General features: G+C 43.3%; 1 protein-coding gene across 1 annotated transcript; it reads right to left on the reverse strand.

Annotated features, from left to right (window-relative positions):
- Positions 1-526: 526 nt before the first annotated feature.
- rbm41 (RNA binding motif protein 41) lies at positions 527-15,846 on the reverse strand. Its single transcript, XM_064964839.1, has 6 exons — positions 15,709-15,846; positions 12,833-13,034; positions 12,118-12,322; positions 3,101-3,633; positions 2,709-2,856; positions 527-1,073 (listed from the first exon to the last, which is right to left on the reverse strand). Exons 1-6 carry the CDS (start codon positions 15,822-15,824, stop codon positions 859-861), a joined length of 1,419 nt encoding a protein of 472 aa, XP_064820911.1. The 5' UTR covers positions 15,825-15,846; the 3' UTR covers positions 527-858.
- Between the last annotated feature and the right edge of the window lie 44 nt (positions 15,847-15,890).

Below are 15,890 nucleotides of genomic sequence, written 5' to 3' on the forward strand. Positions count from 1 at the left end.
TTACATGGTATATTGAAGCAACATCTCAAGACATCAGTCAAGAAGTTAAAGCTTGGTCACAAATGGGTCTTCCAAATGGACAATGACCCCAAGCATACTTCCAAAGTTGTGGCACAATGGCTTAAGGACAACAAAGTCAATATTGGAGTGGCCATCACAAAGCCCTGACTTCAATCCTTTAGAAAATTTGTGGGCAGAACTGAAAAAGCATGTGCGAGCAATGAGGCCTACAAACCACTGCGTTTGTAAATGGTGTTGGAGCCCCTGCCTGCCTATAAAAAAATGTTTTCTTTGGTTTGCTTACTTATAGTCAAGTAGTATTTTACTTGGCGACTTTCACTTGAGTCATTTTTTTATTAACGTACATTAAACCTTTACTCAACTATGACCATTTTTCATCACTGGACCCCTGGAGGAATCCCACCATTAGAATGCAATGCAACAGAGAACATATTTTTAATACTTCACATTCCAAACACAGCCTATGATCATACAAAAAAAAAACACTTAACATCCAGGACAAAAATACAAATTAATCCACGTTTATTGACCTTCACACAACAAATGGTACAAGGAGCAGAAATGTCAAACCTCAGTCATTGAAGAGTCACTCTCCTCCTTTGACCACATTTTTTATTTTTACTAGGCAAGTCAGTTAAGAACAAATTCTTATTTTCAATGACGGCCTAGGAACAGTGGGTTAACTGCCTGTTCAGGGGCAGAACGACAGATTTTGTACCTTGTCAGCTCGGGGATTTGAACTTGCAACCTCTAACCTCTCGGTTACTAGTCCAATGCTCTAACCACTAGGCTACACTGCCGCCCTATGTATGTATGTGGTCGGTCTGTTTCTCTCTCTTATTTGTGTGTTGAAGTCCTGTTGTAGTATTTAGTGTCTGTAGTACTGGGGTTAGGTAGAGATGGTACACTACATTCTCTCGTTTTCTCCTCTTCCCGTTCCGTTTTTGGTTTCTTCTCATCCCTCCGCTCTAGGCCAAACTCGATCACCAAAGGTTTCCCGAGCAACCGGTACCCGTTCACCATCTCCAAGGCTCTCTGGGACGTTTCGGTGTCTAGAAAATTGTATAACACGACAATATTAGTGATGGGAGAAAATAAGAAATATATCAATACAGTTTCATATTAGGATGTTATGTTTGGACGATATATACAGTACCAGTCAAAAGATTGGATTTAGATTTGTTTAACAATTTTTGGTTACTAAATTATTCCATAAATGCCATTTCATAGTTTGACGTCTTCACTATTATTCTACAATGTAAAAATAAAGAAAAACCCTGGAATGAGTAGGTGTGTCCAAACTTTTGACTGGTACAGTATATATTGTATATGGTGAATTCTGAATACTTTCCGACCCCTTCCCTTTCTCCACATTTTGTTACGTTTCAGCCCTATTCTAAAATTGATCAAATCTTTTTTTCCTCATCATTCTACACACAGGACATAAGGACAAAGCAAAAACAGGTTTTTAGACAATACATTATTATTCAGACCCTGTACTCAGTACTTTGTTGAAGCACCTTCGGCAGCGATTACAGCCTCGAGTCTTCTTGGGTATGACGCTACAAGCTTGGCACACCTGTATTTGGGGAGTTTCTCCCATTCTACTCTTCAGATCCTCTCAAGATCTGTCAGGTTGGATAGGTAGCATCGCTGCGCAGCTATTTTCAGGTCTCTCCAGAGATATTCGTTTGGGTTCAAGTCCAGGCTCTGACTGGGCCACTCAGAGACTCTACCATAAAGGCCTGATTGGTGGAGTGCTGCAGAGTCTCCATAGAGGAACTCCAGAGCTCTGTCAGACTGACCATTGGGTTCTTGGTCACCTCCCTGACCAAGGCCCTTCTCCCCCGATTGCTCAGTTTGGACAGGTGGCCAGCTCTAGGAAGAGTCTTGGTGGTTCCAAACTTCTCCCATTGAAGAATGATGGAGGCCACTTGGTTCTCGGGGACCTTCAATGCTGCATACATGTTTTGGTACCCTTGCCCAGATCTGTGCCTCGACACAATCCTGTCTTGGAGCTCTATGGACAATTCCTCCGACCTCACGGCTTGGTTTTTGCTCTGACATGCATGGTCAACTGTGGCACCTTATACAGACAGGTGTGTGTCTTTCCAAATCATGTCCAATCATTTGAATTTACCACAGATGGACTCCAATCAAGTTGTAGAAACATCTAGGATGATCAATGGAAAAAGGATGCACCTGATCTCAATTTTGAGTCTCATAGCAAAGGGTCTGAAAACTTATGTAAATAAAGTATTTCTGTTTTAAAAACATGTATTCCCTTTGTCATTATGGGGCATTGTGTGTAGATTAATGAGAAACAAAAAGATTTAATCAATTTTTGAATAAGGCTATAATGTAATACAATGTGGAAAAAGTCAAGGGGTCTGAATACTTTTCGAATCACCGTACTATATTATACACAATTATTACAGCACGTGTTATGTGCAATGTATATACATAACAAGCACATTTGAATTGGTGTGCTGCTTAGAGATAGAGCGAGGGAGTGCATGTGTGTATGAGTTAGTCAGTTCGTCAGTCACCTTAAATATAGAGGAGTGTATGCATGTGTGTAATCTGAGCCTACAGGGAGAACGTGTGTGTGTGTGTGTGTGTGTATGTGAGAGCAAACTCAGTCATCTGACAAAGATTGTGTGTGTGCACACACACGTCAGTGTTACCTGATAGTGTGATGAAGGCGTGTCCCTTCAGTCTGCCAGTGAGTAGGCGGTAGACAACAGGCTGGGTGATGTCACAATCAAACCTGGAGAATAGCGCCACCAGCTGGGCCACAGAGGCACGGGCACTCAGGTTCTTCACACACAGCACCTACGTACAACCACAGGGACCAGACAACAGCAAGGTGGTGTGGCAGATCTCAAAGCCATGAGACTGAACTCAAGACAGTTGTTTCATTTCTCATTCTTAGTCTGTAATATGAGTAGCTTATACATCAGACACGTAACCGAGTCTGGTTAATGTCATTAGAACAAGTGAGTGATACTCTTATCTCCCAGAGAAACACGGTTACTAAAACACAATTAGTTTGATTTTACGTTGAGGAAGGTTCTACCTTTGATGGTTTCCCTGGCTGGTAGTTGTGGAATCGTGGTATGTTCCGGATCCCTTCCTCTGTTTCGCGGTTCTGCTGAATCTCTTCCTCTGGAATCTCTTCTACCTCGCCCCGCACCATCACCGGACCCCCAGGCCCCGCCGTTGCCACACTACACAGACTCCCAATTGGCTGGCTCACATTTATCTTCTTTGGAGCTGACAATTGCTTGTGTACAGATCTGTCCTGATCTTGTGATTGGCCAGAAGTGTCCATTGTAGTTGATTGGTCAGAGTCCTTGATCCCACTTCTCAATGGATCAGATCTACAGTCAAGCTGGACTTGTGATTGGTCAGTGCTTTTCCATGAGCTCTGTGATTTCTCAAAGTCAGTTTGTGGTTCAGGCTGAGGTAGAGATGAGTGTCCTGTGGTTTTCAGCTCAGAGTCCTCTGATACAGACGTGTGTTGTCGCCTATCACTTAGGACATCTCTGTACAGGGAGTCCAGGGGGTTTGAGGAAGATGCCCCCTGCTGGTCAGCTTGGGTATCTTCCTCTAAGGGAAAGACCAAAATTGTGAGCGCATAAGTGTTAGTAGTCCATGACAGCTTGTAGCCTACTTTTTAAAAAACATATTGGCCATTTAGCAGACACTCTTATCATAGCAAAGAAAAAATGTTCCCTAACAGGGAGCATTTTTCTAGATTTTTCTCCAAAGCTCAGTTGTCCTGAGTCAGTAGCGGCTCTCTATCCACCGGATGTGTAGCAAACTCACTAAAAGTAGCAGTAAGAAAGCCTCTCTTGAAAAAGCCAAACCTTGACCCAGAAAATATTTTAAAAACTATCAGCCTATATCGAATCTTCCATTCCTCTCAAAATGTTTAGAAAAAGCTGTTGCGCAGCAACTCACTGCCTTCCTGAAGACAAACAATGTATACGAAATGCTTCTGGTTTTAGACCCCATCATAGACTGAGACTGCACTTGTGAAGGTGGTAAATGACCTTTAAATGGCGTCAGACCAAGGCTCTGCATCTGTCCTCCTAGACCTTAGTGCTGCTTTTGACACCATCGATCACCACATTCTTTTGGAGAGATTGGAAACACACGGAAATATATCAGTTTGTCTTTGTGAATGGTTTGTATTCTGACAAATCAACTGTAAATGTCAGTGTTACTCAAGGTTCCGTTTTAGGACCACTATTGTTTTCACTATATATTTTACCTCTTGGGGATGTCATTTGAAAACATAATGTTAACTTTCACTGCTATGCGGATGACACACAGCTGTACATTTCAATGAAACATGGTGAAGCCCCAAAATTGCCCTCGTTTGAAGCATGTGTTTCAGACATAAGAAAGTGGATGGCTGCAAACCTTCTACTTTTAAATTCGGATAAAACAGAGATGCTTGTTCTAGGTCCCAAGAAACAAAGAGATCTTCTGCTGAATCTGACAATTAATCTTTGATGGTTGTACAGTCGTCTCAAATAAAACTGTGAAGGACCTCAGCGTTACTCTGGACCCTGATCTCTCTTTTGAAGAACATATCAAGACCATTTCAAGGACAGCTTTTTTCCATCTACGTAACATTGCAAAAATCAGAAACTTTCTGTCCAAAAATGATGCAGAAAAATTAATCCATGCTTTTGTCACTTCTAGGTTAGACTACTGCAATGCTCTACTTTCCGGCTACCGGGATAAAGCACTAAATAAACCTCAGTTAGTGCTAAATACGGCTGCGAGAATCCTGACAAGAACCAAAAAAAATGTATCATATTACTCCAGTGCTACACTGGCTTCCTGTTAAGGCAAGGGCTGATTTCAAGGTTTTACTGCTAACCTACAAAGCATTACATGGGCTTGCTCCTACCTCTCTCTCTGATTTGGTCCTGCCGTACATACCTACACGTACGCTACGGTCACAAGACATAGTACAGGCACAGCACAAAGTATGAACCTGTCAATTAAAGCCTTAGTGCCCTAGCCCATGTACTACAAAGTACAGGCACAGCACAACGTATGAACCTGTCAATCAAAGCCTTAGTGCCCTAGCCCATGTACTACATAGTACAGGCACAGCATATGAATCTGTCAATCAAAGCCTTAGTGCCCTAGCCCATGTACTACATAATACAGGCACAGCACAACGTATGAATCTGTCAATCAAAGCCTTAGTGCCCTAGCCCATGTACTACATAGTACAGGCACAGCACAACGTATGAACCTGTCAATCAAAGACTTAGTACCCAAGCCCATGTACTACATAGTACAGGCACAGCACAACGTATGAATCTGTCAATCAAAGCCTTAGTGCCCTAGCCCATGTACTACATAGTACAGGCACAGCACAACGTATGAATCTGTCAATCAAAGCCTTAGTGCCCTAGCCCATGTACTACATAGTACAGGCACAGCACAACGTATGAATCTGTCAATCAAAGCCTTAGTGCCCTAGCCCATGTACTACATAGTACAGGCACAGCACAACGTATGAACCTGTCAATCAAAGCCTTAGCGCCCTAGCCCATGTACTACATAGTACAGGCACAGCACAACGTATGAATCTGTCAATCAAAGCCTTAGTGCCCTAGCCCATGTACTACACAGTACAGGCACAGCACAACGTATGAATCTGTCAAAGCCTTAGTACCCTAGCCCATGTACTACGTAGTACAGGCACAGCACAACGTATGAATCTGTCAATCAAAGCCTTAGTGCCCTAGCCCATGTACTACATAGTACAGGCACAGCACAACGTATGAACTTGTCAATCAAAGCCTTAGCGCCCTAGCCCATGTACTACATAGTACAGGCACAGCACAACGTATGAATCTGTCAATCAAAGCCTTAGTGCCCTAGCCCATGTACTGAATCTGTCAAAGCCTTAGTACAGGCACAGGCACAACGTATGAATCTGTCAATCAAAGCCTTAGTGCCCTAGCCCATGTACTACATAGTACAGGCACAGCACAACGTATGAATCTGTCAAAGCCTTAGTGCCCTAGCCCATGTACTACATAGTACAGGCACAGCACAACGTATGAATCTGTCAAAGCCTTAGTGCCCTAGCCCATGTACTACATAGTACAGGCACAGCACAACGTATGAATCTGTCAAAGCCTTAGTACCCTAGCCCATGTACTACATAGGACAGGCAGAGCACAACGTATGAATCTGTCAATCAAAGCCTTAGTGCCCTAGCCCATATACTACACAGTACAGGGACAGCACAACGTATGAATCTGTCAAAGCCTTAGTACACTAGCCCATGAACTACATAGTACAGGCACAGCACAACGTATGAATCTGTCAATCAAAGCCTTAATGCCCTAGCACATGTACTACATATTACAGGCACAGCACAACGTATGAATCTGTCAATCAAAGCCTTAGTGCCCTAGCCCATGTACTACATAGTACAGGCACAGCACAACGTATGAATCTGTCAATCAAAGCCTTAGTGCCCTAGCCCATGTACTACATAGTACAGGCACAGCACAACGTATGAATCTGTCAATCAAAGCCTTAGTGCCCTAGCCCATGTACTACATAGTACAGGCACAGCACGTATGAACTGTCAATGAATCTGTCAATCAAAGTATGAATCTCAAAGCCTTAGTGCCCTAGCCCATGTACTACATAGTACAGGCACAGCACAACGTATGAATCTGTCAATCAAAGCCTTAGTGCCCTAGCCCATGTACTACATAGTACAGGCACAGCACAACGTATGAATCTGTCAATCAAAGCCTTAGTGCCCTAGCCCATGTACTACATAGTACAGGCACAGCACAACGTATGAATCTGTCAATCAAAGCCTTAGTGCCCTAGCCCATGTACTACATAGTACAGGCACAGCACAACGTATGAATCTGTCAATCAAAGCCTTAGTGCCCTAGCCCAAATGTACTACACAGTACAGGCACAGCACAACGTATGAATCTGTCAATCAAAGCCTTAGTACCTAGCCCATGTACTACATAGTACAGGCACAGCACAACGTATGAATCTGTCAATCAAAGCCTTAGTGCCCTAGCCCATGTACTACATAGGACAGGCACAGCACAACGTATGAATCTGTCAATCAAAGCCTTAGTGCCCTAGCCCATGTACTACATAGTACAGGCACAGCACAACGTATGAACCTGTCAATCAAAGCCTTAGTGCCCTAGCCCATGTACTACATAGTACAGGCACAGCACAACGTATGAATCTGTCAATCAAAGCCTTAGTGCCCTAGCCCATGTACTACATAGTACAGGCACAGCACAACGTATGAATCTGTCAAAGCCTTAGTGCCCTAGCCCATGTACTACATAGTACAGGCACAGCACAACGTATGAATCTGTCAATCAAAGCCTTAGTGCCCTAGCCCATGTACTACATAGTACAGGCACAGCACAACGTATGAATCTGTCAATCAAAGCCTTAGTGCCCTAGCCCATGTACTACATAGTACAGGCACAGCACAACGTATGAATCTGTCAATCAAAGCCTTAGTGCCCTAGCCCATGTACTACATAGTACAGGCACAGCACAACGTATGAATCTGTCAATCAAAATCTGTCAATCAAAGCCTTAGTGCCCTAGCCCATGTACTACATAGTACAGGCACAGCACAACGTATGAATCTGTGTCAAAGCCTTAGTGCCCTAGCCCATGTACTACATAGTACAGGCACAGCACAACGTATGAATCTGTCAATCAAAGCCTTAGTGCCCTAGCCCATATACTACAGTACATAGTACAGGCACAGCACAACGTATGAATCTGTCAATCAAAGCCTTAGTGCCCTAGCCCATGTACTACATAGTACAGGCACAGCACAACGTATGAATCTGTCAATCAAAGCCTTAGTGCCCTAGCCCATGTACTACATAGTACAGGCACAGCACAACGTATGAATCTGTCAATCAAAGCCTTAGTGCCCTAGCCCATGTACTACATAGTACAGGCACAGCACAACGTATGAATCTGTCAATCAAAGCCTTAGTGCCCTAGCCCATGTACTACATAGTACAGGCACAGCACAACGTATGAATCTGTCAATCAAAGCCTTAGCGCCCTAGCCCATGTACTACATAGTACAGGCACAGCACAACGTATGAATCTGTCAATCAAAGCCTTAGTGCCCTAGCCCATGTACTACATAGTACAGGCACAGCACAACGTATGAATCTGTCAATCAAAGCCTTAGTGCCCTAGCCCATGTACTACATAGTACAGGCACAGCACAACGTATGAACCTGTCAATCAAAGCCTTAGCACCCTAGCCCATGTACTACATAGTACAGGCACAGCACAACGTATGAATCTGTCAAAGCCTTAGTGCCCTAGCCCATGTACTACATAGTACAGGCACAGCACAACGTATGAATCTGTCAAAGCCTTAGTACCCTAGCCCATGTACTACATAGGACAGGCAGAGCACAACGTATGAATCTGTCAATCAAAGCCTTAGTGCCCTAGCCCATATACTACACAGTACAGGGACAGCACAACGTATGAATCTGTCAAAGCCTTAGTACACTAGCCCATGTACTACATAGTACAGGCACAGCACAACGTATGAATCTGTCAATCAAAGCCTTAGTGCCCTAGCCCATGTACTACATAGTACAGGCACAGCACAACGTATGAATCTGTCAATCAAAGCCTTAGTGCCCTAGCCCATGTACTACATAGTACAGGCACAGCACAACGTATGAATCTGTCAATCAAAGCCTTAGTGCCCTAGCCCATGTACTACATAGTACAGGCACAGCACAACGTATGAATCTGTCAATCAAAGCCTTAGTGCCCTAGCCCATGTACTACATAGTACAGGCACAGCACAACGTATGAATCTGTCAATCAAAGCCCCTTAGTGCCCTAGCCCATGTACTACATAGTACAGGCACAGCACAACGTATGAATCTGTCAATCAAAGCCTTAGTGCCCTAGCCCATGTACTACATATTACAGGCACAGCACAACGTATGAATCTGTCAATCAAAGCCTTAGTGCCCTAGCCCATGTACTACATAGTACAGGCACAGCACAACGTATGAATCTGTCAAAGCCTTAGTGCCCTAGCCCATGTACTACATAGTACAGGCACAGCACAACGTATGAATCTGTCAATCAAAGCCTTAGTGCCCTAGCCCATGTACTACATAGTACAGGCACAGCACAACGTATGAATCTGTCAATCAAAGCCTTAGTGCCCTAGCCCATGTACTACATAGTACAGGCACAGCACAACGTATGAATCTGTCAATCAAAGCCTTAGTGCCCTAGCCCATGTACTACATAGTACAGGCACAGCACAACGTATGAACCTGTCAATCAAAGCCTTAGTACCCTAGCCCATGTACTATGTAGTACAGGCACAGCACAACGTATGAACCTGTCAATCAAAGCCTTAGTACCCTAGCCCATGTACTACATAGTACAGGCACAGCACAGCATATGAACCTGTCAATCAAGGCCTTAGTACCCTAGCCCATGTACTACATAGTACAGGCACAGCACAACGTATGAATCTGTCAATCAAAGCCTTAGTACCCTAGCCCATGTACTACATAGTACAGGCACAGCACAACGTATGAATCTGTCAAAGCCTTAGTGCCCTAGCCCATGTACTACATAGTACAGGCACAGCACAACGTATGAATCTGTCAAAGCCTTAGTGCCCTAGCCCATGTACATTTTTTTTGCAAGGGAGATGCTGCGGCTACGGTCTCTGGTTATGTGGAGAGTAACCCACGGAGACTCTGTGCCAGAAAATGAGTGATAAAACCCAGCCAGATAATTTCAAGTCATCAGTCTCAAGTCAAAGTTGAGTCCCGAGTCTTGAGGCTCCAAGTTATTTTATTTTCTATCAAGTCATCAAATTAGTCATTTGACTCAAATCGAACTTTTTGTCACATGCATCGAATATAACAAGTGTAGACCTTACCGTGAAATGCTTACTTACAAGCCCTTAACCAACAGTGCAGTTCAAGAATAGTTAAGAACATATTTACCAAATAAACTAAAGTAAAAAAAAATCTAAAAAGTAACACAATAGCATAACAATAACGAGGCTATATACAGGGGGTACCGATACCGAGTCAGTGAGGGGGGTACAGGCTAAAGGTCATTTGTACATGTAGGTAGGGGTGAAGTGACTATGCATAGATACTAAACAGAGAGTAGCAGCAGTGTACAAAAAAAATGGAGGGGGGGAAATCAATGTAATTGTCAGACTTGAGTCCACAACAACAGAAAACATATACACAAAACAACACTGATGCCGAGGTCTTCCAACATAAAACATCTTAGATGAGAAAATATTGTCATTAAATTCTACTTAACTCATTACTCTTTGTTATTCTTTTTCCCTCTTCCCTTCCCTCAAATCCCCAGGAGCCAGTATGTTAGCCCCAGGGACCGGTTCCCCAGGCACAGACCAAGACCGGACCCAAATTCCTACTGTGTTCTATTTGTGAACATGCAAGGAATGTGAAACACTTCCAACACATATAGGACTTGTTCAAACTCCTTCAAAATTATTTTATTTGTTTGAACTCCCTTTAGGCTTTCTAACTTCTTGGTCTATGGAGGTTTCAGTGTGAACAAACCGACACATCATAACGTAACATAGGGCTGGGCGGTATACCGTATTTTACAATACAAAGGTAATGATCCACAGACCGGTTTTGTGTGCTGGGAGCTGTCCTCAGATAATCGCATGGTATGCTTTCGCAGTAAAGCATTTTTGAAATCTGACACAACGGTTGCAATTTCACCGGATGTTGGCCAGGTGGGACGGTAACTTCCCACACCCCCTAGAGAGGTTAACATTAGACCAAGAAACGTGAGGCGGGAGCTACAGGTTTGAAATGGTTGGAACTTTGAACCTCAACTCGAAGTGAAGAATTCCTCACCTTCATTTAGAGTCTCAAATCACCGTATTGTCCAACCATCATCACCAACGGGAACCGTCAACATGACTGGTTATCTTCCAGAGTGAACAACAGTAGACGAGATGGTCCGGACCCTTTTAGTCAATCAGAACCTCACAAGCTGAAAGGCCAACCCACATCCTTCCTAAGAAGGCCTGGTTCCCGATAGAGACAAATGGCGAACAAAGGCACTCACACAAATACGTGCATGCTTTCTTATTCCAAAAGGGCGGTGGTTAGTGTGCAAAGTACATGATAAATGTGAGAATAGTTCTGAAATGTGTAAAAAATAAGTGCACCTTTTCCCTCTCTCTCTCTCCCCCACCCCACTTCATTTTCGGTGTAACAAGCCGCCATATTCGTCAGACCACTAGGGACTGTTGTCTCATGTAAAGGGTGTATGTATATTATTTGCTATTATTTAATTAAACTAATGTTTAGTACTGAATCCTGAGTAAGGCTGGGGTGTTTGCAGATCCAAGAAGGTTACGGCTGTTCAGAATGATAATATGATATGAGGTATGATTAATAAATTGACTGTTTATTGATGTAATAGATTCTTCTAGTTTAATTCAGGAGATGGTAACTCTAAACAACCTCTACCGTGCTGCCCCAGATCCTAATGAGTTAATTGTTACATGATTCATTTAAATTGGGTAACAAACATAGTTAGTTGATTAAATGAATAACAGTCATCAGATTAATGAAAGTCACGACACCAGTTTGTCTTTTCTTAGAAAGTTGGGCCTAAATCTTGTTAGCCGCTAATTGTTAGCCTGTAATGCTAATCGATAGCTAATAAATGTACTGAGTCAGCGCGAACATAATTAGCTATAAAGCCAGATAATACCAGTGATGGTATACACTTAAATCAGCATGTTGTTTGTGCGGCAAAATCAAAGAGGAAGACGCAAAGCAAGAATATGTTAGCTACATGAGGTAGCTAAGAGAAAACATTCAAATGCAGCCAAAGATTATAAGGTCCCCTAGCAAACACTTTGGTTCCAACCCAGTCCCAATAACTCCCCCTCTGCATATTCATTAGTTATGTTAAACAACACTGCATTCAAAGTGTTCACTATTATTTTTGGTGTTAGTTGAATCATCCCACCTTGATGATAGAGTGCAGTGAGGAAGCCTAGGCGGTCATTGCCCTGGAACAGGGCCTTCTCTATCTCCATCTCTCTGCGGGACAGGGGTAGGCTGGCAGAGAAGCGCTGTGGGCGGGAAATGAGCTCTGACCTGGCATCCATCTTGTCCTGGATCACCAGAAGACGCTGCTGCCGCACCCCGGGGGCCACACACACCCCATGACCCTGTAGGGCAGAACACACAACATGGCTGCCTGTAGAAAACACACCATGGCCCTGAACCACCACCATGGATGCCTGAGTTACCACAGAGACCCATGGTAGGTCAAACAATCAATATCTATATCAGGCTACACCACCAGGACGTTTTGGCATCTGAAAGCACACTCACAGTTGGTCAATCAGTAAATATCACTTTTCAAACATTTTCTTTGGTTTACATACAGGCTCTGTATTCCTTCTTGGGGGGTGTAATTGAAAACCACAACCACACCATATATATAACATATTGTCATTATATCCAGCATTACCAGTGGGCAAAACTGGTTAGAATGACATTATTACAATCTGGTTGTACTGACGTCATTGCAACCAGTTTTGCCCACTGGAAAGCAACAATCACCTTCTCTAAGATATTATTACCTGCTTTTCCCAACAGGATGCAGGACGTGGGCGTCCAACAACTGTACCGTCCCTTGTTATATAATATCAATGATATATATAAATAACATTCACCTTCTCAGTGTTCTCTGGCTGGTCTCTGTTGAGCCACAGTTCTACCTCCAGGTCTGTGAGCCCCAGCTCCCTGAGACTGGCCAGCTCACTCTCCCCGTCCTGTAAAGCCCGGAACTGGGATAGACTCCTCACCCCGGCAGCCTGCTCCCCAAATGGCTTGTACAGCGCAGCAGGGGCAAAACACTTCCTCTTGGCAACACATCTGAGACAACACATGAGAGATCTCTAAGTCCATGTGGTCTCTCTGAATGAGAGGTCTGAGTCTGTCTCTAAGTAGATAACACATCTGAGACACAATGAGAGATCTCTAAGTCCATGTGGTCTCTCTGAATGAGAGGTCTGAGTCTGTCTCTAAGTAGATAACACATCTGAGACAACATGAGAGATCTCTAAGTCCATGTGGTCTCTCTGAATGAGAGGTCTGAGTCTGTCTCTATTTAGATAACACATCTGAGACAACATGAGAGATCTCTAAGTCCATGTGGTCTCTCTGAATGAGAGGTCTGAGTCTGTCTCTATTTAGATAACACATCTGAGACAACATGAGAGATCTCTAAGTCCATGTGGTCTCTCTGAATGAGAGGTCTGAGTCTGTCTCTATTTAGATAACACATCTGAGACAACAAATGAGAGATCTCTAAGTCCATGTGGTCTCTCTGACTGAGAGGTCTGAGTCTGTCTCTATTTAGATAACACATCTGAGACAACAAATGAGAGATCTCTAAGTCCATGTGGTCTCTCTGAATGAGGTCTGAATGAGAGGTCTGAGTCTGTCTCTAAGTAGATAACACATCTGAGACAATACATGAGAGATCTCTACGTCCATGTGGTCTCTCTGAATGAGAGGTCTGAGTCTGTCTCTAAGTAGATAACACATCTGAGACACAATGAGAGATCTCTACATCCGTGTGATCTCTCTGAATGAGGTCTGAATGAGAGGTCTGAGTCTGTCTCTATTTAGATAACACATCTGAGACACAATGAGAGATCTCTAAGTCCATGTGGTCTCTGAATGAGAGGTCTGAGTCTGTCTCTAAGTAGATAACACATCTGAGACACAATGAGAGATCTCTACGTCTGTGTGGTCTCTGAATGAGAGGTCTGAGTCTGTCTCTAAGTAGATAACACATCTGAGACAACACATGAGAGATCTCTACGTCTGTGTGGTCTCTGAATGAGAGGTCTGAGTCTGTCTCTAATTAGATAATAAGATTTCATTTCGGGAGCAGCAATTCTTAATCATTTAGTTCTCATGTCTTTATCATTTCAGGGTTAACATGCAATAATGTAGCCTAAACTAAGTGGAGGCCTATTATTTTGCTCAATCGCGTATAGGAAACTCCCATAAGCCCGCAGAAGTTGTGAAATATAAACACAAGTCTCACATACTTTTGAAATGATAGATTGCTATTATTATTATCGGCAGGCTATCAGGATTAAGATACTCCAAATGTAACACCCGACGCTCCTTAACAAAGCGAAGGGAGGGTATAGAAAACAATATTAAACATGGATCAAAAAAGGGACTTTTTCAAATCAGAGGTTCATCCAGATCAGAGTTTCATTTATTTATTTACTTTAATCGGAAAGAACAGATACAACGGTTTTGAAAGCACATAGTCACTTTGGGCTCCGTTTCAAAATATCACTTTTTCTTATATGACAGCGGTTCCACACGTTCCCATGAGACACTGAAGTTGTGTGGCAAAAATATATTTATATTTTATTCTGTTATATTCTTTCTATAAAACATATGTTTGTTGACTGTGATTATGGCATGGGGATGTAAGGTTATCTTGTCTGTTTAATGAACAAACTAACAAACTTGATTTTATTTCATAGGCTGCGCAGACGAGTAACAAACTCAATATGCTATTCTTGTGAAAATACATTGTATGAGTCTTATAATGTTTTCTAAGGGCCTGCCTCAACGAATGAATAACAGATCTTTGTGATGGTGTATATTCAATGGATTTTTTTATAAGAAACACCTACCCACATCTTGCTCTACTCCTGTGCACTCATCACCGGTTCTGGCATGTGAGGTATAATAGGCTTATAATGGTAAAAGGGTGGTAAAAATAGGCTGGTTTGAAAGGTAGTCATAGTAACATTACCTCATTGTCTTTTACAGGCGACATACCATAAATCCTATGTGAAAAGTGAACTGTCAGTCCTGACCTAGGGTGTAAAAAGAATATGTAAATAGTGTGGCTGTTCTAATGCTGTATAAGAAAAGAAACAGTATGATGAGTTGAGTTTCCCCCTTACTATGTAAAGCGCTTTCAGCTTTCAGTTGGTACAAAAACTTGATAAATCCAATCGAGGCTACGTCGCAGTGCCAGCTGTGCCACTAGAGATTCTGGGCTTGAGTCAAGGTTTTGTCGCAGCCGGCCGCGACCGGGAGCCTCATGGGGCGGCGCACAATTGGCCCAGCGTCGTCCGGGTTAGGGGAGAGTTTGGCTGGGAGGGATGTTCCTGTTCCATCGCGCACTAGTGACTCCTGTGGCGGTCCGGACACAGGGTGTACGGGGTTTCGACACGATCGCCAGTGTACGTGTTTCCTCCGACACATTGGTGCGGCTGGCTTCCGGGTTAAGCGGGCGTTGTGTCAAGAAGCAGTGCAGCTTGGCTGGGTTGTGTTTCGGAGGATGCACGGCTCTCGACCTTCGCCTCTCCCGAGTCCGTACTGGAGTTGAAGCGATGGGACAGGACTGTAACTACCAATTGGATACCACAAAATTGAGGAGATATATATCTCCAATCTATCATTATTATAATTTAGTAGAAGTGTAGGTTATTGTATCTGAACTGTGGTAAATGCTATTGTAATTCTGTCTGTGTGTGTGTGTGTGAGAGAGAGTTGGGAGGCTCACCTGTCTATGTTGACGTCTGTGTCTAACTGCTGTAGGAGGAGACTGTGGAGCTGTCTCTGTCCCTCTGTCTCCTGTTCCTCCAAGACTGGGCCGTCCTCACACGCATGACGAGTCATACTGTAACACACACAGCGTCAAAAAGTATACACGTTGGTCTCATACACATCTTACTCTACACATTT

Source organism: Oncorhynchus masou, unplaced genomic scaffold (genome assembly GCF_036934945.1).
Source record: "Oncorhynchus masou masou isolate Uvic2021 unplaced genomic scaffold, UVic_Omas_1.1 unplaced_scaffold_33___fragment_4___debris, whole genome shotgun sequence".
NCBI classification, from domain to species: domain Eukaryota; kingdom Metazoa; phylum Chordata; class Actinopteri; order Salmoniformes; family Salmonidae; genus Oncorhynchus; species Oncorhynchus masou.

What these genes read in the sequence shown, in the direction of transcription:
- rbm41 (XM_064964839.1), bottom strand. Translation starts at nt 15,824, where the DNA reads ATGACTCGTCATGCGTGTGAGGACGGCCCAGTCTTGGAGGAACAGGAG. An exon ending in AGCCAGAGAACACTGAGAAG is followed by an intron (nt 12,323 to 12,832) that starts GTGAATGTTATT and finishes TCTGCCCTACAG; the next exon opens with GGTCATGGGGTGTGTGTGGC. An exon ending in CACTGCACTCTATCATCAAG is followed by an intron (nt 3,634 to 12,117) that starts GTGGGATGATTC and finishes TCTTTCCCTTAG; the next exon opens with AGGAAGATACCCAAGCTGAC.